The sequence below is a fragment of the Vigna radiata genome, chromosome 8 (genome assembly GCF_000741045.1).
Source record: "Vigna radiata var. radiata cultivar VC1973A chromosome 8, Vradiata_ver6, whole genome shotgun sequence".
NCBI lineage: Eukaryota > Viridiplantae > Streptophyta > Magnoliopsida > Fabales > Fabaceae > Vigna > Vigna radiata.
In genome coordinates this window covers 27,150,534-27,171,580 of record NC_028358.1, presented here as the reverse complement: position 1 = coordinate 27,171,580, position 21,047 = coordinate 27,150,534, and the positions used below count along the sequence as shown (strand labels likewise).

The 21,047-nt window shown below is 33.8% G+C and overlaps 1 protein-coding gene across 3 annotated transcripts; it reads left to right on the top strand.

The window, feature by feature from the left end:
• The first annotated feature begins 15,029 nt into the window (after positions 1-15,029).
• On the top strand, positions 15,030-19,789 carry LOC106769945 (mitochondrial substrate carrier family protein ucpB). Of its 3 annotated transcripts, XR_001376385.2 has the most exons (10): positions 15,059-15,433; positions 15,588-15,701; positions 16,508-16,569; positions 16,655-16,891; positions 16,975-17,145; positions 17,261-17,310; positions 17,707-17,839; positions 18,032-18,140; positions 18,910-18,947; positions 19,102-19,202. XR_001376385.2 is itself a non-coding variant. In XM_014655758.2 (9 exons), the coding sequence occupies exons 1-9, from the start codon at positions 15,394-15,396 to the stop codon at positions 19,196-19,198; spliced, it is 942 nt and encodes a 313-aa protein (XP_014511244.1). In that variant the 5' UTR covers positions 15,086-15,393; the 3' UTR covers positions 19,199-19,789. The 3 variants fall into 3 exon arrangements, 2 of the variants coding, with proteins under 2 accessions (XP_022640770.1, XP_014511244.1); XM_014655758.2 differs by lacking the exon at positions 18,032-18,140 and having other exon boundaries at positions 15,086-15,433; positions 19,102-19,789; XM_022785049.1 differs by lacking the exons at positions 18,032-18,140; positions 18,910-18,947; positions 19,102-19,202 and having other exon boundaries at positions 15,030-15,433; positions 17,261-17,393; positions 17,707-17,835.
• The last annotated feature ends 1,258 nt before the right edge of the window (positions 19,790-21,047 follow it).

The window sequence follows — 21,047 nt, the reverse complement described above, 5'->3', positions numbered from 1 at the left end:
ATTTGGATTGCGAGAAGATTTAAAGAACAGTGAAGGGATGTATTTGAAAGAAATATTGAAGGGACTATGGTATTATTTGAATTAAGAGAAAGATGGTATAATTTGAGTCAGAATGGATAATTTTCACTAGTAAAGAAATGGAGGTATACTAATAGAAACACTTTAAGCATAAACCATATTTTAAAAATCTCAATAATTATCAAAGCAATCACATGACGAAATGTTTTTCTATGAAAAAAAAAAACAAAGAAAAATTAGTTTATTTCAGGATTAAATATGTTTTTAATCTTTCAATTATCAAATATTTTTAAGTTTAGTTTTTTTTCTAAATTTTACATTGTTTTTACTTCTCTAGTCAATGAAGCTATCAGATTTAGTCTTCGAATACCAATAATGTTAATTTTTTGCACACGATATGAAACATGGCATGTCTTTAGTCACATCACGCAAAAATTAAAGCCATTAGTATTCGAAGACTAAATCTGACAATTTCATTAAGGAGAGGGATGAAAATGAAACAAAGTTTGAAAAAAGGACTAAACCCAAAAACTTGATAGTTGAGGGAGTAAAAACATATTTAACCCTATATTCAATAAAAATTATGTCTTCTAAATTTTTTTCCCTTTTTATAAGTTGATTTTATAAATAAAATCAATTCTTTATAAAAACAATAATAAAGAATAATAAAGATAGGTAGAAAAGGAAAAGAGAAATTCACACAAAGAATTTTCAAGAAAACCATATGTCTAGTTGTTAATCTATGAGGGGTTAACTAAACACTAAAAATAATTAAACACATCCTTTGATACACAAAGGATGAACAAATTTTTCCTAACAACATTAACAACACTCAATTATAAGACACACTTAATGAAAGTTCTCACTCTTTCCACACTAGATTTTTCAAAGCCCTTTTTTACAAATATTGAGAGTTTCTCTAGGACACAACTCTTAAACCTTTGAATGAAAAGTTCTTTTCAAACTAGGTTTAAATTAAATATTTATAGACTCATATTTTGAATATTAGGTTAGAAAAAAAAAGTCAATTTTACAACTATTTCCATAGTACTCTATCGCTTGCGTTTTACTTATTGACTCTTAATCTACTAATTTAAATAAAATACAAAAATTACAAAACTTCAACAACTAAATTATTTAGTCTTCAAATGTATCTCTTCAATTCAAAAATTCTTTAAATCTTTTACACTTTTCCATGAATCATCATCATAAAAAAATTTTATTGAAGCAAAATGTTCATCTTCTACTTTATGCTAACACTCTTTTGCCTTCTATCACTTAAATTTCTTTGTCTTTTACCACTCAAATTTCCTTTAACACTTAATAAAAAACTCTAGTAGCTTAAGCAGAGAGAGGAGTGGGAGAAAAAATGTTGTAAGAGTGAAATTTTGACTCATAAGGTCAAAGAAAATACAAAACTGTAACAAAACTTCAAAGAATTTTGAAAGACAAAACAATAAAATTAGAAAATGATGGACTACAAAAAAAATTGAGGTTAAATATATGTTTTAGTCCTCATATTTGTATCCAATTCTCAATTGGGTCCCCATGTTTTTTTTTGTCCCAATTGCGTCCTAATATTTGTAAATTTGGGGCAATTATGCCCTTTCCGTTAACTGGCCAGTAACACCGTTTGCACCATGCTGATATGTAATGGACATTTAGTTTTTAATTTAAATAATTCTATTACGTGGAATTTTTATTTAAAAATAATACATTTAATATAATATGTTTTAAAAGTGTTTTTATTTTATTCTCAGCTCCTTTCACCTCACTGTGACCATCCAACCACATTTCCCATTCATTTCCAGTTTTTCACCTTAGCCTCCAACAGATCCATGATTCACTTGACCATGACCAATCTCCATTGCCATCCTCCTTAACAAAGAAGCAACACTTCACTATCAGCTTAAGACTCATTATTTCCACATTCATCATCTCATTCAACCACCATTTCTATTGAGATTTATCACACGTGTTTCCACCCAAACCTCTCTTCCTTCTCAAATTAACCCAAAACCACCAACAACCCAAAATCATCACAGCAAACAACCCAACATCATTTTTCACCTGCATCAAACAATCAAACAAAAATCAAATCATAAATCCTATGCCAATTCGTTCAAAGTTGATTCCGCCATCCAACCCCGCCGCCCATCGCCGCAAAATCCTCAACAGCGTCGCCGCCTTCCGTCGCCCCCTGACACTCCCCACGGCCATGAGTTCCCATATTATCCTCTCCACTCCGGGAACCGCCGCCAGCTCAGCCACAACCTCCGACCCGCCCTTTCGACACATGGTGACCAGCGTCGCCGCCCCCTCCCTGAGAACCGCCCCCAGCCGCTTAATCCCGGCGTAAGCCGCCGCCACAGCCACCAACCCACCGCTCTTGACCACCGCCTCCAGAATCGTCACCCCCTCCTCCGGCATCGCCGCCATGACCTCCGCAGCCATTGATACCGCGCCCCCTTCCACCAGGCACGTCACCCCCTTTGTCCTCCTTTGATTCCGGTGACGTTTGTCGTCACCGGTGACGTGGTGGGCGTGGTAGAGAGTGCAGGTCCGGTTGGAAAAGGGGGAGAGAGACCCTGGTCTCTGGAGGCTGAGAGGAATGTTAAAATGAAGTGAGAAAGTTGAACCCTAAGGGGAATTCTAGGTTAAACGAAACCTGGGCCTAGGTTTTGGGCCGTCTTTTTTTAAAAATAAAAAATAAAACTCTCTCTTAACACATACGTGTCATTTGAATGATTTTTTTTTAAATAAAAATTCCACGTAATGTACTCATTTAAATTAAATAATAAATGTCTGTTACAGATCAGCACAGTGCAAACGACGTTACTGGTCAGTTAACGGAGAGGGCTTAATTGTCCCAAATTTACAAATATTAGGACGCAATTGGGACAAAAAAAAACATAGGGACCCAATTGAGAATTGGGTACAAATATGAGGACTAAAACATATATTTAACCAAAAATCAAATGAGATAACATGAATACTCTAAAAGAAATTGATTGTAATTCAATAAATCAATAACCCATAAGGATAAGAAAGCACTAAAAATTTAGGTTGAACTCGTTAATTTTTTTTCTCTTAGATCTTTGCTTCTTCTTTTTTTCATATGTATTTGTTTCCTGTTGACTTTAATTTATTATTCTTTCTTTTCTTTTCAATTTTGTAGTACAAAACACAAACAAATAAAATTAAAGAGATTCTCCTTCAAACACCAAAACTCTTGGAAAATCAAAGTAAACAATTAATTGAAACTATAATTAACAAAAAAAATAATTTTCATGGATCAAATGCATAAATGCACAATTATAAACGAAAAACACAAAACACAAGAAAAATTTAAAACTCAACGAAATTTAAAAAATCTTAGAGATTTTACACCTTAAAAAAATTATAAAAAGAGTGAACTTAAATAAACTTCAAAACAAAGTGAAGAACACAAACATTCATTTTTTTTTTACTTTTCTTTATATAACAAAAAAACTAAGATAGAAAAGAAAAGACTTAATACCACTTTTGGTCCTTATTTTCATTGATTTTGTTCAACATGGGACTCTTTTTTTAGTGTTCAATGTGGTCCTAATTTTCATAATTTATATTCAATTTGTTTTTTTTTATGGCGTTGTCTAAATTGTTAACGACAAAACAATGATTGAATGACATGTTCGTTTTTGGTAGACATGAAGATGCTATAAAAGTTCATACCAGATTGAAGGATTTAGTAGAATTTTAGCCTATCGCTCATTCTTCAAGAATCCTTAACAACATATTGAGAGGAAGTAATTGCTAGTGGGAGGTCTCAAGATGGATGAACGCCTCATCCATTATCTTATAGTATATATCCTTTCTTTTATAGCAACAAACCATGCCCAATGCTTTGAAAAAGATTTGTTAATCATTTATGGGATGTTGAATCATGTCACTATTGATTAGCCAAATCTAATAGTTGACACTATGCTGAAGGCAAAGAGATTTCCTATATACTACCTTTCTTATGGCATCCCGGTCTCCAAAATTTGTGACTACAAAGGAGTTAACATTGAAGGTGAAAAGGTCAACAACACTCTAACTTCAAATGAAATTGGTCATGGGCATTAAAGCAAATGTGGTTTATTCCTCATGGAAATAACTTATTTCACAAGGGAGACGTGTGTGTTAAAGAAAGGGAAAAAGATGTTGAAATGTTTGGTGCAACTAATGTAACGGGATCAGTAGGTGCTTATGTAGGTTCATCTTCATCCATTGAAAAAAGTTCTTTCAACCTAACTATGAGGATGAAAGAAATTTACAACCTCCAAGCCCCTAGACATGAAAAGTTGCTCACACTTCAAGCAGCTATACATAAAGAAGTTTGTGGCTTAATTGGTGATTTAGATTATTGGTTGTCTAATATTGAACTTTAGTTAGAGGAAGAATTGGATGATGATGAGAGTCTTGAATTCTAAGTGTACATTATTCTTAAAGATTAATGCAACAAGTTATCTTAATTATTCAGTCTTTATATTTTACTTGCTTTGTCTAATTGAGGAGGAGCTTAGTTATTGTTATTATAAATTATATCTTGAAGGAGAGCTTCCACTCAGTTAAGCTAATAATTTTATGAGGAGTACTTTTTATTTTTTATTATGATAAAAAATGAAAGAAAATTAGGTTAAGTTTTTAAAGCAATATTTGTTCCTTTAATATTGTTTTCTCTTCTAAGGTATGCATATGCAGGTAATCACAAAAGCTTTAAACAAGTATTTTAATAATCATAAAAAAGTGAGAGATTGTCAATAATAAGGTTGAATTGAAGCTAAAAGAATTTTGATGACGAAGTGTTTGAAGACAAAAAGAATCTATTGCTGAATACAATGAAGATAAGCTTTTGGAATACATAATTAATATTAATGTAATAGATTTTGAATAGAAAGATACACAAACATGTTCAAAGAAAAACATTGTTTCATAAATACACTGGAATAATCGATTATCACTTGGGAGAATCAATTATCTCAATTAAAATTAGAAATGACAAGGTTATCTGGAATAATCTATTATCAATTAAGATAATTGATTATCTAAAAAAACAACTTTTGAAAAGGCTTGTAGATAATCGATTATCACTTGGGATAATTGATTGTCTCAGGAAAAATAACTTTCGAAATGGTTTGCAAATAATCGATTATCACTTGGGATAATAGATTATCAATGACAGTTGTGATAAGACTCCTTATCTTTTGACCAAATTTTGAACTAAGCCCATAAATACTTTGCTTCTAAGCACTTTCATTTTTAACAGAATATGTCTAAGAACTCAAGTGCTTTTACTTAGAACTCTTCGTGTTTTAAGTATGAGCTTGTGAACCTTGTGTTGGTAGAAGGAAGTGTTTTTATTAATGTGTCTAAGTGAGAGTATATATGTTATTGCAAGCTCAAGTTGATCATCCTTTTGCGCATCAAAAAGAAGTGTTAGTCATCACTTGTGTGTCAAAAGAGGTGAACTCTAAACCTTTAATTTACTATAAAATATGATTACTTATTAGCTATTGGTTAATCACTCTTTTAGAGATATTAATAATAGGACATACGATCTTTTGAACTAAACCAATATAAAATCACTTGTGCAAGATTCTTTTCCTACATTCTTTTATTTACTTGTTATTACCTGAAGTAATTATTTGTGTTCTTAAGTTGCTTTTTAATAGGGTAAGATTTTAAAAATAGGTACTACTTTTATCAAGAAAACCAATTCACCCTTTTTAGGTTATTGTCTTCCCACGAACATTCCACTATGTGATTCTAACACAAAGGATAGGTTTTGTGAAAGTGAGCATTTTTTTATTTGTAAATGTATGTGAAGGCGATCTGTTTCACTTTTGGTCGGGGAAATTGTCGTATGAGGATGATGTGTTTCACTTTTGACCGAGGGAGATTACGATGTGAGGATGATATGTTACACTTTTGGATAGAGAAACCACCGTGTAAGGATGATATTGTTTCATTATTTGTTGGGAGACTGTCCATTAAGGGCATTGTGTGTGCATTTGTTTGAAAATAATTTATTTATTTTATATTTGTTTAATTGGTTTATTAAAAGAAAGGATTGTTGAAAAAATTTTGTTTTTTTTAAAAAAAAAGGTTTTGGTTTTACATTTGCTCATCCATTTCATTTGGTGGTTTCTATCTGCGATGATGGTTTTTATACGAAAATAGATGATAATATATATGTTGAGGAAGATACAAGTACTCAAGGAGAAATGTCAAAATAAATAGACGGTGTTTTAGTTTTAAACTTTTCCTTTTCAATAAAATATATTTTAATTGAAATTTTCAATAAAATAAAAATGAAATTTTATTCTAAATTATGTAATTTTATAATAATTATAAATTTTAGAAAAAAAATGAAATGTTACAAACTGTGATATACATGGACACTAAAGCTTATTCTAAGAAATATACAAGGTAACCATGTCACCAAGTCAAATGTTGGTTAGGAAAAGCAACAAAGGTGGGGAAGCGAGAAAATTGTGGGTGTGGCAAGAACATGGGTAGCAAGAGAAATGATTGATAGATTTAAAATTAATTTTTATTGATTATATCTTACATGTATTAATATTCACTGACTTGTAAAGTTTGCTAAATCTATCAAATTCATGTATGAAAAGATACAGAGGAGGAAGTTCAAATTATATATATTTAATCTCTTCACATCATAGTATAAGGATCTATGTCAAACAAATCAAATACATAACTTTTTGTATAGGAATTGAACCATACTATATGCTTGATATAATATTCAAATATATTTATACTTAGTTGTTAAAAAACACAAAACTACTTACACCACTTTTTCAAATCCATAAACTGAAATACAAAATCATAAAAAATCATGACAAATAATCAAAATAAATTTAAGGGTTAATACCTATTTTGGTCTCTTGAAAGAGGGGTTTTGTTCAAAATCGTCCTACCTTTTTTAAAAAGTAACATTTGGTCCCAATGTTTGAAAAAATTGTCCAAGTTAGTCCTTTTCCCTAACGGCGTCAAAAATTTAACGTTAGAGCTGCCTCTTGGACTGAAGTTAACGACGTGTCAGTTTTAATTGATTGCGTGACATTTTCAGCTTTATTGTGTGGCATTATCAGCTTTATTTACATCTGTTGTGAGTGAGAGAGGTTAAAAAAATTGGGGTTAGGGTTAGAAGCCAAATTGCGATTTGGGATTAAAATTTTTGGTGCAAGGTTTGTAAGTTGGGGTGTCTTTGAAGGTGAAGAACACACAACGAATTGAAAAGCGTAACATAGATTAGTATATTATGTTGTTATAATTTTCTGAGTTTCTATTATTGTTTGTTTATGATCGTTGTCGCGCTTTGGGGGTTTTGAGTATGGGTTAAAGTGTTTTATGGGAAAAGTTGTCGCGTTTTGAGGGTTGATAGTGGTCCCATAGGTCGTAGTTTAACTTAATTTAGTGGTCCCCGTTTGCATTTGCAGGGTTAGGGTTGGTATGTCTGATGACAGGTTTCAGGTAGTGGTCCACCACTGTGGGACCTTAATAAAAGAAGTGTCATTTAAGTATATAAGTGGGGAGATAGCTTATTGGGACGTTGACCCCGATAAATGGTGTTATTTTGGAATATTAGGTTCACTTAAACAGCTGGGTTACATTCAAGTAGCAAAGTTATATTACAATGTTCAACCATTATTACATAAGTTGTATGATGATAAAGGAGATATGAACATGATGAGGGTGGCTTATTGTTTGGGGAAAGTAAACCTGTATGTTGTACATGGGTTGGACAATCCAGAGGTAGTAGAAAATGATGTGAATGATATGCTTTACTTATGTGAAGGACCTACAGACAGTAGTGAGGGTAGTGGGGTTGGGGACGAAGAAGTTGAACAAGTTAAGGCTGTTGAGGATGGATTGGATGTTGAGAATGAGGGTGGAATGAAGGTTGAGAATAAGGGTGTTGAGGCTCCAATTGATGTTGAGAATGAGGGTGGAGTTGAGGTTCGTACTGAGGGTGTAGTGGAGGTTGAAAATGAGGGTGTTGAGGCTCCAGTTGAGGTTCACAGTGAGGGTGCAATAGAGGTTGAGAATGAATGTGTTGAGGGTCGAGTTGAGGTTGAGAATGAAGAAGTGGAAGTGGACAGTGAGGTTCACAGTGAAGAAGAAGTTGACAATGACGTTAGAGTTGATGTTCACAATGAAGAAGAAGTTGAGAGTGAAGAAGAAGTGGAAGTGGATAGTGAGGATCAACCAGGAATGAATGATCTGAGTGGTGATGAATACGCGGATGAAGATAATGATCATGAAGACAATGTTGATGAAGCACAAGAACAAGGAAAGGGTTTGTCAGATGGTAAATGAGAGTCTGATGTGCTCTTAATGCCACAAAACAGTGGAAGTGAGGAGGATGAAATTGACGATAGAGTATGTGTTGGTCCCTTTCCAAAGTATGCACAACATAAGTCAATGACAGATTATAGGTGGGAAGTAGGCACCATATTTAGCGACAAGGATGAGTTTAAGGATGCCATTAGAAGGTATATTGTTCATGCTGGAAGGGCTCTAAAATTTGTGAAAAATGATAACCGTAGGGTGAGGGTCAGATGCATGGGTGGCCAATGTAAGTGCCCATGGGTAGCTTACTGTGGGTATTTGCCATCACGCAAAATTTGGCAAGGAAGATAATTGATACCCATAATTGCAGTAGGCAACTTAACATTAAACTAATGAAATCTAAATGGTTGAGTTAGGAACTAGATAAGTCTTTAGTTGACAATCCTAATTTAAAGGTGAGTGACATACACAGTAAAGCATTAAGGAAATGGAATACGAATGTGACAATTTCCAAGGCACGAAGAGCATAGTTAATTGCATCAAGACAACTTGAAGGAGATTTCAAGGAACAATTTAAAAGGATCTATGACTATGAACATGAGTTGTTGAGGTGTAACACAGGGTCAACAGTGAAGATTAAAGTTCACGCTGCTAATGGTGACACAATCTTCCAAAGAATATATGTTTGTCTCAAAGCTTGTAAAGACAGTTTCATCAGCGGTAGGCCGACTATAAGTTTAGATGGATGTTTTTTGAAAGGTCAGTACAAGGGGGAGATGTAACACCCCAGTTTTTGGGATGTCATAGGTTTACAAAAACTTTTGAAAACTTAACTCTAATACCATTGCGAAATACGATTTGCATAAAAAAAAAATCCTATTCATTTTGACTAAGTTTAGAAAAACCTCATAACTCAAACGTAATAAATATAAAGTGTTCACAAAACTTCATTACAAAACTATTAATGTTGAAATTCAAATCCCATAGTTCTCCCACGTATCTCATCACTCAACTTCGCTTTAGCTACACCTGCAACAACATCTACTCCCGTACAAGTACGATCATCGTAGGTGGAAACCACAACCACAAACATGCAAGGGTGAGCTAATAGAAACAAGTCATCAAAATAATTCATTACCAATTACACTATCAGAATTCAAAGTCACTCGCATATAACCATACAATTATTTCACCAAATAACCAAATCTCATCCAGACTCACTCGGTGACTCACCAACTCATATCCGAGTTCATTTGAAACCATTTACTATATATATTAAATCACCACTGAGTTGCTTGTATACAAAACAGGGTCGAGTATCACCTCCCGCCACTCGCTTAAGGAGCTTCACCGGGCAAGTATACTTTATGACACCATTATACAAAGACATTTCCCCACCACTCTCTGAAAGGCTTCATCGGCAAGTACACCACTTTCCACCACTCTCTTAGAGCTTCCCCGAGCAAGTATATACTTTCCACCACCCCCTTGGGCTTCACCGGACAAGTATACACCCCTCACCACTCTATTCTTAGAGAGCTTCACCGGACAAGTACCAGTGCTACTTCCACCACTCTTTCAGAAGCTTCACCGGGCATCACAAACATAAATCTGATTTCACAAGAAATAAATAATATTAAACTCACACAACCAAACAACAAATCTGTATGTAATAAACCTTCTCAAAATAATAATAAAGTAATCATACCAAATCAACCAAAATATGAAAAAGGAAAATATATACTATACACACCCCCTTTTCTAATAAGTAATACCAACCCATTAAAATAAAATAAATTTAATGCATACACAACTAATGGACCCCACATGAATCCATTACCAACCTCTTCCTTTCCATTCATGTCACTTCCTGTAAAAGTGAAAACTATCCAAGTGCATTCCATTTACTTTTCCATATTCACATGCCATGCATATATACATCACATAAAAAAATAATTTAACTTAATTTCATAACCCTTCGCGGGTCCCACTCCATTTTAGGTAACCAACCACATTCCATGCATCATTTTTCATAATTTTCTCTCTCCTATCATGCATAGTTAATTAGCATAAATCTATTCTACATTTTTCATTTATACCCATGAATCAGCTAGAACAAAGTGTCATATAGAAATTGTTTTCTCCTTTCCATTCACTCACGCGACTCTATATAATAAGCACAGAGTCAAAATAATTCATACCCTTTCTATCTCATGCAATAGTGATAGACAATAAAACATTACATCTCCTCCCCTGCAACCCGAAACTCTACTCATATACATATATATATAAAACACAACCACTCCATGAATACACTTAAACCAAAATTGGTGCTGCATTTGGTAGAACACAAAACTCTACCCTAATACGTCTACCCATAGAAGATAATGTCCCTCGACGTCTAAAAGAAACTCATCCACACACTTTAGGTAAAACATTTTCCATAGCTAAACCCAAAGCTACAACCGTCACTACCTTACCATATTCTTTAGGGTCCAACGAAGTCCTAGACTCTACTAGAATACATCATGCACATCCATAATTAAGAGTGTTAACTCTTCTTACTTCCTATTTTCAAAATAAACTCTTCCTCTCTTGTTTTCTTTCGTATAGAAATCGAGAACCCTCATGGTTTCTCTCTTTGAAACCCTGCGTAACTTATTCAGATAAAACATAAAGAACATACATGCATAACAACAACCAACCCAATACAACTATGCCCAATACTCCAAACAACCACACAAAATTTCGGATTAGTCCCCTTACCTTTTTGGATTCAACCTCCACAGTCTCTTACTTCAAAGTTGCTTAGCAAGAAGCTTCTCCCTCGTAATAATGTCTCTACTTCTTGTGGCAGCGTCTCTCTCTCGATTTACTCTCTTCTAAATACTCAAAGATTGAGTAACGGTGGGTTCTAGGGTTTTCTTTTCCCTCTCCCTTCACTATAGTACCATCCCCGCTAATTCTAACCTAACCACTCTTAAATCTCACAACTGGGCCCTCACATTTGGGCTTTAACTCTTGTTAAGATACCTAACTAAAAAAAAATGTTACTTTCTCTATTAAATCCCTCCACTAATTCAGATTTTCCCCCTTTAAACCTAAAAATAAAACCAATTAACTTTCCATAATAAAACATATACATTGGAACCTTTTCTACCAAAAGAACTCACTGTAACGTTCTCTAGTTGCATGGCATGAAAATATAAAAGAAATCTCTTCTCTCCTTAAAGCAAAATAAAACCATGCATTCATTATTTAAATAAAAATAAAAGAAAAATAAGCAACATATATCCTTCCAAGGTTTTGAACTCGCAACCTTAAATTCACATTCAGACAAACAACCAACCATCAACCACTAAACCAACTGAATTTCAATGATATAAATTTTCAAATAATAATATTTAGTATATTTCATACATTTTATAAATTAATTAAAACCATCATAATTAATTTCGTTTTCTACTCCAACACTTTTTAACCCACAGAACAAAGTCATAATAAATTATCTTAATATAAATAAAAATATATTTTATTTTTATTTTCTATGGGTCTTACAGGAGAAGCTCACTGTTGTTGGTAGGGACCCAAACAAGCAAATGTTGCCCCTTGCCTATGCAATTGTCGAAGTGGAAAACAAAGACAGTTGGAGCTGGTTTTTGCAGTTATTAATTGAAGACCTCAGGGGAAATGAAGTCTGTGGGAAGTGCACGTGCATGTCTGACCAACAAAAGGTAAATGTAATCCTTACATTACTATATAATTTATCCTTTATTAAATGTAACCCTTTTAATAATTATTTCATGTGAGCAGGGATTAATGCCAGTTATCCAGGAGCTTCTTCCTGGGGCAGAATAAAGATTTTGCCTGAGGCACCTCTATGCCAATTTCAGGAAAAGGTTTGGTGGTCAAATATTAAAGAATCTGATGTGGAGGGCTACCACATGCACATATCCCCAGGCTTGGGAGAGAGAAGTGCTGAAAATTAAAGAAGTCAATGTTGAAGCATACAAATACCTCATAGGCATTCCCCCAAGGTAACCCATTGCCCATTGCATGCACATTTCAGTCACTCATGCATGGTAACCTATTTTGGAAATTTTTGTGCAACAAGTTTTGGTCAAGATCTCGCTTCACAGGTCAAGCAATGTGTGGACACCCTAGATAGCAACATCAGTGAAGCTTTCAACAGTGTTCTTGTTAATGCTAGAGGAAAACCAATTATCACCATGCTGGAGGAAATAAGAGTTTATCTCATGAAACAATGGGCCACTAACAAAAGCAAGGTAACATCTATGGATTTCACAATATGCCCAAAGATAAAAAAGAGACTTCAAAACGAATCAACTTTATCAAGATTCTGGGTCCCAAGGTAATATTCTCATTTCTGTTCATATACATTTGTCACACATCTTCATTGTTGACATGATTGATTTATTTCAGCTAGTTTGCGAGAAAGATTTTTTAGGTTAGCCACACATCATCCATTGGCAACAAGTTCACAATGAACCTGGACACTAAAGACTGTAGCTGCAAAAAGTTGATGATAAGTGTCATCCCATGCTGTCATGCAATTGCGGCAATTAACTACTCCAGTTTAGACCCAGAAGATTCTATACCTACTTGCTTTAGAAGATCCAATATGAAGAGACGTATGCGTCAATAATTTTTCCAGTCAATGGCCACTTGTTATGGGAAAGAACAACCTATCCTGATGTACTACCACCAGTTAAGAGGAAGATGCCAAGGAGACCAAAGAAAAAAGGAGGTTGGAGCCATGGGAGCTAACTAAGGATGACACCCAAATGCGTGTTGGTGGGCATAGAAAAAAATGTAGCGTATGTCGTCAGAGGGGCCACAACAAAAACAACTGCCCTTTGCGTCCCGAACCAGCAGAAACAACAACACAAACTCAACCATCACAGGCACCTCCAAGTAGCCAATCTCCTGTACCATCACAAGCACCACCAAGTACCCAACAAACTCAACCATCACAGGCACCACAAGTCCCAATCACTCAATCCAACAACATCGAGGAAAAATTACATTTTAGAAGAAAATCAACTTAGATAGTCATGTACTGTGGTGCAACAACTTTAATTAAGCATTTTGGTTATGTACTGTGATAATGATGTTTTTTTGTTGACTTTGATGGTCATGTAATGTGGTGCAACAACTTTAACTAAGTTTTTTGGTAATGTACTTTGATATCTTTTGATTAATGTTTATGTCCTTTAATTACAGAAAGCACTTTCATGCATTAACCTGTGTCAATGTTATGTTAACAACCATGTCATCATCATATACAATAAGGACTGTTGTGAATAATTTTAAACCAAACGAGGAACTTATTCAAACATAAAACACTGAATTAAAAAGTCAATTAAATTGACAATGGTCAATGGTAAATAATACATTGTAGGACTCAACTAAAACACCTAAAGATATCCATTCACGTACACATTACCAACCAACTTAGAAGAAGCATTACATGAAACACACCCACTTTGCCCACCTACATCAACGTCAACAAAACATACAAAAACACACCCACTTTGCCCGCTTAACAACATCAACCTAAACAGGACCTCAAAAGAAAACATCAACCTAAACAGAACCTTAAAAGCTCAAGGTCCAGTGCAATAGAAAGAAACAAAGCTACAACTAAAAATTTCATCCTTTTCTGCAAACCCTTCACTAAATTTTTCAGATCACTAATCCTCCTCCTTTGCCTGGAAATTGTACAATCTTTTTCATCAACGTCTTCTTCAGAACACCATTTGAAAAAGTTACACGAGCTCCCACTTGAACAATCAGCATGTTATTCACAAAGTGAGGGAATCTATCAACAAATGCATAAAGTGAAGGGAACATAAACTGAAAAAGGTATACTTAAAACCTTGTAATGAGGACATCCCCAAAAACTTCTGTCACCATTTTTGATAGTTCTCGCCACTTTGATTACAGCAATATCACCACAGTAACAAATAGGAATCAACCCACCTCCCCTCCAACCACTACCATGGGACGAACGTGGAGATCCTTTGCTCCATCTATTCGAACAATATCAACACCCTTGGGAAGAAGCCATCCCTAACTACTAACAAACCCTAACCCCTCTTTTTAACTACTGTAAAAAAAAATCCCACTTAATCTATTTTTTTCTTCCAATTTTAACCTCACTGTCACGAAACGACCACCAAACTGCCACACAATCACTTAAAATTGACAGTTCATCAAGTTTAGTCCAGGGGGCAGCTACAACGTTAAATTTTTTACGTTGTTAGCAAAAAGGATTAACTCATACAGTTTTTTCAAAAAGTGAGACCAATCGTTACTTTTTAAAAAAGTAGAACAATTTTAAACAAAACTCCTATTTTGAGGGACAAAATAGATATTAAGCCTAAATGTTTATGTGTAATTTTAATTCATTTTATTGTAAATTAATATAATTTTTTTAAGAAAATGTGAATACACCATTTGTTTTTATGAGGGATGAGAAGTGAAATCCATCATAATTTGGTTTTTCTTAATAATTTCTATTAATATAAAGACTGTATTACTAGCATTTTTAAATTAATTACAATATCGATGAATATTAGTCCCTTTCATCACATATAATTAAAATTTCTGAGAGATTTTGTACAACTTTTTTAATTGTAAAATCATGGGAAAAATTCTATACACGGTTACTAAATATTTTCTTCTCACTTTCTACTTTTTTTTTTTTTATAGAACAAATAATCGATTCTACTGTTATTAATGGGTCCCCAAATTAAAATAGTCTACATAATTAATCCATCCTCCAAATATATTTTTGAGAAGAGATTGATGGTTAATTCTTTTATTAGTTGTTTAATTTCAACAAAAAAGAACATTATTTGTTTAGTCATATGCTTCTCTTTCCCGAACCCACAGGAGCAGGTGTTTTCTCTTCACCTGGGGCTGTATGTACCCAGTTTCGAATCACGAATCAAAGAGTAAGATCTGTTAAGGCATTTCAGTTTTCGCACACAGTGATCGGGAGAAAGCTACAACATGCCTGAGAATTCAACCTCCAACAATTCCACGCCTTCAGGTTATGTTTGCTTCTATTCCTTTAACCAAAATATCAAATTGAACGAAATGATTTGTTCTTTTAAATGTAACATCGGGTACCCGTGATTTCTTCTGCACTATTAAGTATAAAGTTTTAATTTTGAATGATGGGTATTGAGAAGAAAATGTGTCAGGACTCGAACATGATGAGAAGCAGAACTGGGCTGCGTCGCCTTCCACTGTTTTCAACCACTTTGCTACCAGTGGACTTTCCGTGGCGGTTGCAACTGGAGTTACTCACCCTTTAGGTGCCTTGATTCTCTCTATGTTCCTTGCTACTGCTTTATGTTTATTCTGCTTAGGGCTGTTTGGATATTAACTTGGGTTTTTAAAGTTGTATTTTTTTCCTTCACCTACTACCTTGCATCAAGGTTTGTGCATAATTGCAATTTCAATTCGTTGATTTGGTTGAGTATAAACTGTTTATCAGTATAGAACCACTTTTCAGCTTCCTTTAGGCTATGCATGGCATCAGATTGGTCCTTCAATGGTCAATTTGATTTCATATTAATGTCCATATTGATGACAAAAGTTGGACTTTTGAGCCAATTTTAATGTTCAGTATATCCTATAAAGATGGGGTTTGAGAGTGAATAGAGTTCTATGGAATATTATCTGACTTACAGAAAACGTGGCACTCTGTGAATATAGAGATTGGATTTTCTTAGCTTTAGTGGGAAATCTTAACTGTTGATGAGAGAATAAATACTTAGTTTCAAGGTTCTTTAACATAGAGGTTGGTATAGAATAGAGGTTCTCAAAATCAAGATCTCAAAGTTGAGAATGAATAGTACTAAAATAAAACTTATTCACATGCATAAAAAAATATGAATTTGTTAGAATCCACTGACTCCATTTTCTCATCAATGGTTGAAATTACTTTCATTGACAATACTCATATAACACTGGTTGGTATCCAGTATGTTAAAAGTGTTATGATAAAGTGGTGTCTAAACTGTATAAGCGTTTATATCCTGAGGACTGGTTTGATGTATTTATGAATGAAAGAACAATGTGATGCTGCATATATAATATGTTTCTATGTTCTGTGCAGATGTATTGAAAGTAAGGCTACAAATGCAACTTGTTGGCCAGAAAGGTCCTTTGAGTGGAATGGTAGTTTGCTGAGTACAATCTTTCGTCTTTAGACCTTAGTTATCACATTATAATACAAAAGTTTATCAGCTGAGCATTTGTCCAGGGAAAAATATTTATAAGTGCGGTGAAAAATGAAGGACCAAAGTCTTTGTATCAAGGTTTGACACCTGCACTTACAAGGTCAGTTGTTTATGGAGGACTCCGCTTGGGCCTTTATGAACCCTCTAAGTATGCCTGTGATCTTGCTTTTGGCTCCTCCAATGTTTTAGTTAAAATTGCTTCGGGAATGTTTGCTGGCGCAATTGCAACTGCACTGACAAATCCAATGGAAGTTCTCAAGGTGAGTCTCATATCTTTAAGTATTAAATCAAATGTTTTTTTTTTTTTTTTCCTTTTTCTTCAAAATCATATTCCCACAATCAGGTTCGTTTGCAAATGAATCCAGACATGAGAAAGAGTGGACCAGTTTCAGAGCTTCGAAGGACTTTATCTGAAGAGGGAATCAGAGCTTTGTGGAAGGGAGTGGGCCCTGCCATGGCCAGAGCAGCAGTCTTGACTGCATCCCAGCTGGCTACATATGACGAAACCAAACAGGTAAACTTTTAAAGCGTAATTTTGTTTTTCTGCTTCTCTCCCCTGTTCATTTTTGTCTTCGCTGTTAACTCTCTTATTACCTTTTTATCATTTGTTAAATTTTGTTATTTTGCAGATTTTAGTGAGGTGGACATCTCTTGAAGAAGGATTTCCTATACATTTGATGTATGACACTGCTACTAATATTGCTTCTTCTTTACATCTTTTCTGATGCCAGCTGATTCAAAGCAAATGGAGTATTTGTTAAGGTCTGAAAATTGATCAAAATCATGGGTGACAGACTTAGAATAATAAGACTAAAGAAATTTGAACAAAAAATTATATTATTGATCTGAATAATATAATATGATTTTATTGTGTATCAAAACTAAAGTACATATCTTATGGAAGTTGTCTAACCTGTTTCGTTCATCTGACAAACTGAAACACTCTTTTTTCTAGATTGGCATATCATACAACTCTGGATTATCTGAACTTGTGCCTTCACAATTTCTCATTATTTTTTAAATAATTTCTTTTCCATTATCTGACCTCGCTGATCACGCTTTGCTCCTTGTATAGCTCAAGCTCTGTTGCAGGCATACTCAGCACCCTTGTAACTGCACCCATAGATATGGTTAAAACACGTCTCATGCTGCAACGAGAAGCCGCCGGAATTAGAATATATAAAGGAGGGTTTCATTGTGCATACCAGGTTATTTATTTTTTATTTTTTATCTTTTCTTTTCTTCCAGTCTTTTGTTGCTTTACCCAATTAGATTATATTGTTGCCCAATACAGATTTATCATTCTTCATACCTTCACAAACTTTTGCCTGAACCCTGAAATGATATAAAGGGACAGGCACTTTTATTTGATGATGATGATGACTACTTGATTATAGCAGGGTCCAAAGAGCATAGCTCAATTTTTTTCTAAAATGGGACATCGCTTAATATCATAGTGTTATGTGAGACGACTCCCTGACTCTCAAGGGCGAGGTTTGATGAACTAAAGTGAGTTGGGGAACAAGATTTTTTTAATTTTCCTTGCTGGAACTTGTAAAAAGAAAAGAAAAATTCCTTAGTGGAGGCCACAGTTGTGCATTTAAAATCGTTATTCTTCGGAAATATTAAGCAATTGGCCTTTAAATCAATCTGTTCATTGGGCTGGGCATATTTAGTCATCTAATAACTTCGTTCCTGTGAGGTTTATACAGATGGTGTAAGTTTATTCTATTACTACCTTCATTAACTCTTTCTGACGAGCATTTCTTTGGTTAGCATATTGCGAATCCGGTAAATTCTTAGTTTGTCTTGCTTTTGAAAGGTTGACTTTAGTTGATAATTTGGTGCTGTGCCTACAAGTTCTATGTTACTTTCATGCATTCATGAAATCAAGTATAGCTTGTCCTGATTCTTTTTTGAGAGAAAATGTGTGCTGGTTGCTTATGTAATAACACCTGAAAGGTTCAAGCAGAATGATTGCATTGTATTTTGGATTACAAAATTCTTTGCCTCCCTCCTGTGTCTATAATGAAAAATATTATTCAAGAAAGAGCGAAAGATACTTAACAACAAAGAAGAAGAAGTCCTAAATCAAATCTCTCTGAATGAGTTTAGAGAATTAAAGTCAGATGAAATTGTTTACTATATTAGTTTGTAATAATAATAAAGAAATGACTTCCATAACCCCAACTATGAATAGGATGCCATTCATGTCTGAATAACTGCACTCGCCATAAAATTACTGTTGTTATATGATGCATTTCTTATGTGGTACCAGGTACTGCTCAGTGAGGGTCCAAGGGGACTTTACAAAGGGTGAGTTTATGTTGTTCAGCATGGTTCTTGTTCCTTAGCTTTTTTTTTCACATCATAAAAATCTTCTATGATCAATGACTTACTGAACGTTTTCACAAATCACAACTACTGTTTGTGTATTAGTAGTTTACTTATGCTGTAACTTTTGTCTCAGGGGCTTTGCAATTTTTGCAAGATTAGGACCACAAACCACAATTACATTTATACTGTGCGAGGAGCTAAGGAAACTCGCTGGATTGAAGGCAATCTAGTGACAGGAATCTCCACTGATAGCCAGTGCCTACACCAACTAACCACTACAATAATGAAAGGCTAAAAAACTAATACCTTTGCATACAAAACCCCTCCCAATTGGGAAAATTCTTTTTTGTTTCTCGTTATTTGCCCAGTCATTTGAAGTGCATTCCCCCGTGAACAAGATTACATTTTTGACCTGCAATAACACAATGAATATTATGAGATTCATTTCTCTAGCATGCAGTTGTCATGCTTTTTTTTTTTTTTTTCTCTTTCCAGGCTTACTGCATTGTGGTGCTGACCAGTTAGAGAGACTCAAAATTGTTGTACTTTCTCCCTTACCACCACAATTGTATTAACAAAAGGGTATTGAATATTGGTTGTTTTTTGCATGGATGGTTTGGATCTTTAGATAGTTTTCTCCTCTCAGATAGTGTTTGCTTTTACTTCCTGTTCTTGTTTTGTATTCTAGGCTATTTAGTTGTTGGGGATTTTGGTGAGCAAGTACATTTTTGGAGAAACTTGATAAGATACATACTCTTAGGTATAACGTGTAAGACATTCTTGATTGGAATTTTGGTTGCAACCAACTCATTTGATTTTAAGGAAGTTTCTTTCTTTAGTCTGGTTTTGGCCATCGTGATTAGCAATGCTATTTTTACGACTAATTTTTTCTCGACTCACCAATTAAACCAATAGTACTGTCTAGTTTCTTCTCCACATAATCTCAATAATGATATTGGTGTTATGTAGCGTCCAATATAACCCCAATAATTCTGTGATTAACACTGTCTAAATTATCAGGACAAGATAATGTCTTACCAAAAAAACCTCAGATTTTTTTTTTCTTTTTTGACATGATCTTAACAATCTAATTTCTGTATATTTTAAGCATAAAAAAACCCATATTATCATAGCATGTGCATGGGAAAATTAAATTTGTAGTATATGGTCATGGTTTTTCCTTGAATAATAATGTAATTTTTTACAGTTTGTGCATTTTGGTTTCATGACAATTTTAAAACATGTTTAACTTTTCAAAACTAGTTTTTACATTTTTGGCTGTTAAAATAAATTTTGAAACAATTTTCTTTCATTACTATGGTTAACCACTTTTCATATTGTTGATACTTAAATAAGTTAATCATTCCAATTGTTATTGTTATCCATGTTTCAAACATTATTATTACAAACTTACTTTATCATGTTAACTATTAGAGTCATTTAGAGTTTAGGACTAAAATTAATTCAACATAGTCTTCACTATTGTTATAATTACATCTCACAAAATGAGATGGATTCTAATAGTATGTTGTTTGTGTGGTTAATATTTAAAATTTAGTATTAAAATTAAAAAAATAAATAAAATTCACACTAAAATACTTAAATTAAAGAACAAAAAGCAAGACTAATTAACTGTCATTGCTGTTAATTTGCCTTGTCAGACAGAAAAAATAAGAGTCATCTGGTTTTGTAGTTTGAGTAATTGTTAGTGATTAAGGTTATACTTATGTTGAAATTACTCAATAAGAAAGTAAACATTTTGTCTTCATTCTTAGGTTCCATAACTTTCCAGAAAATGATATAGTAAAAAACATGATCTACAGTAAGAATTTAATAAATAAATTACAAAGGAATGAAATTTAAAATCCCATAAAGCAAAAGAACAGGAAATAAATGTAGATGTACGGTAGAATTAGGGGTGGACAAATGGAACTGTACTGTTAAAATCTGTACCGAACTAAAAATTAATTTGTATAAACTGAACTTTAAAATAGTTCAGACAAACCGAACTGTTTTTTTATTTTATCAAATTGAACTGTACTGTATTAAATTATACTAAACTATAATATAAACTAAACT

What these genes read in the sequence shown, in the direction of transcription:
- LOC106769945 (XM_014655758.2), top strand. Translation starts at nt 15,394, where the DNA reads ATGCCTGAGAATTCAACCTCCAACAATTCCACGCCTTCAG. An exon ending in CATATGACGAAACCAAACAG is followed by an intron (nt 17,146 to 17,260) that starts GTAAACTTTTAA and finishes GTTATTTTGCAG; the next exon opens with ATTTTAGTGAGGTGGACATC. An exon ending in GGATTTCCTATACATTTGAT is followed by an intron (nt 17,311 to 17,706) that starts GTATGACACTGC and finishes CTCCTTGTATAG; the next exon opens with CTCAAGCTCTGTTGCAGGCA.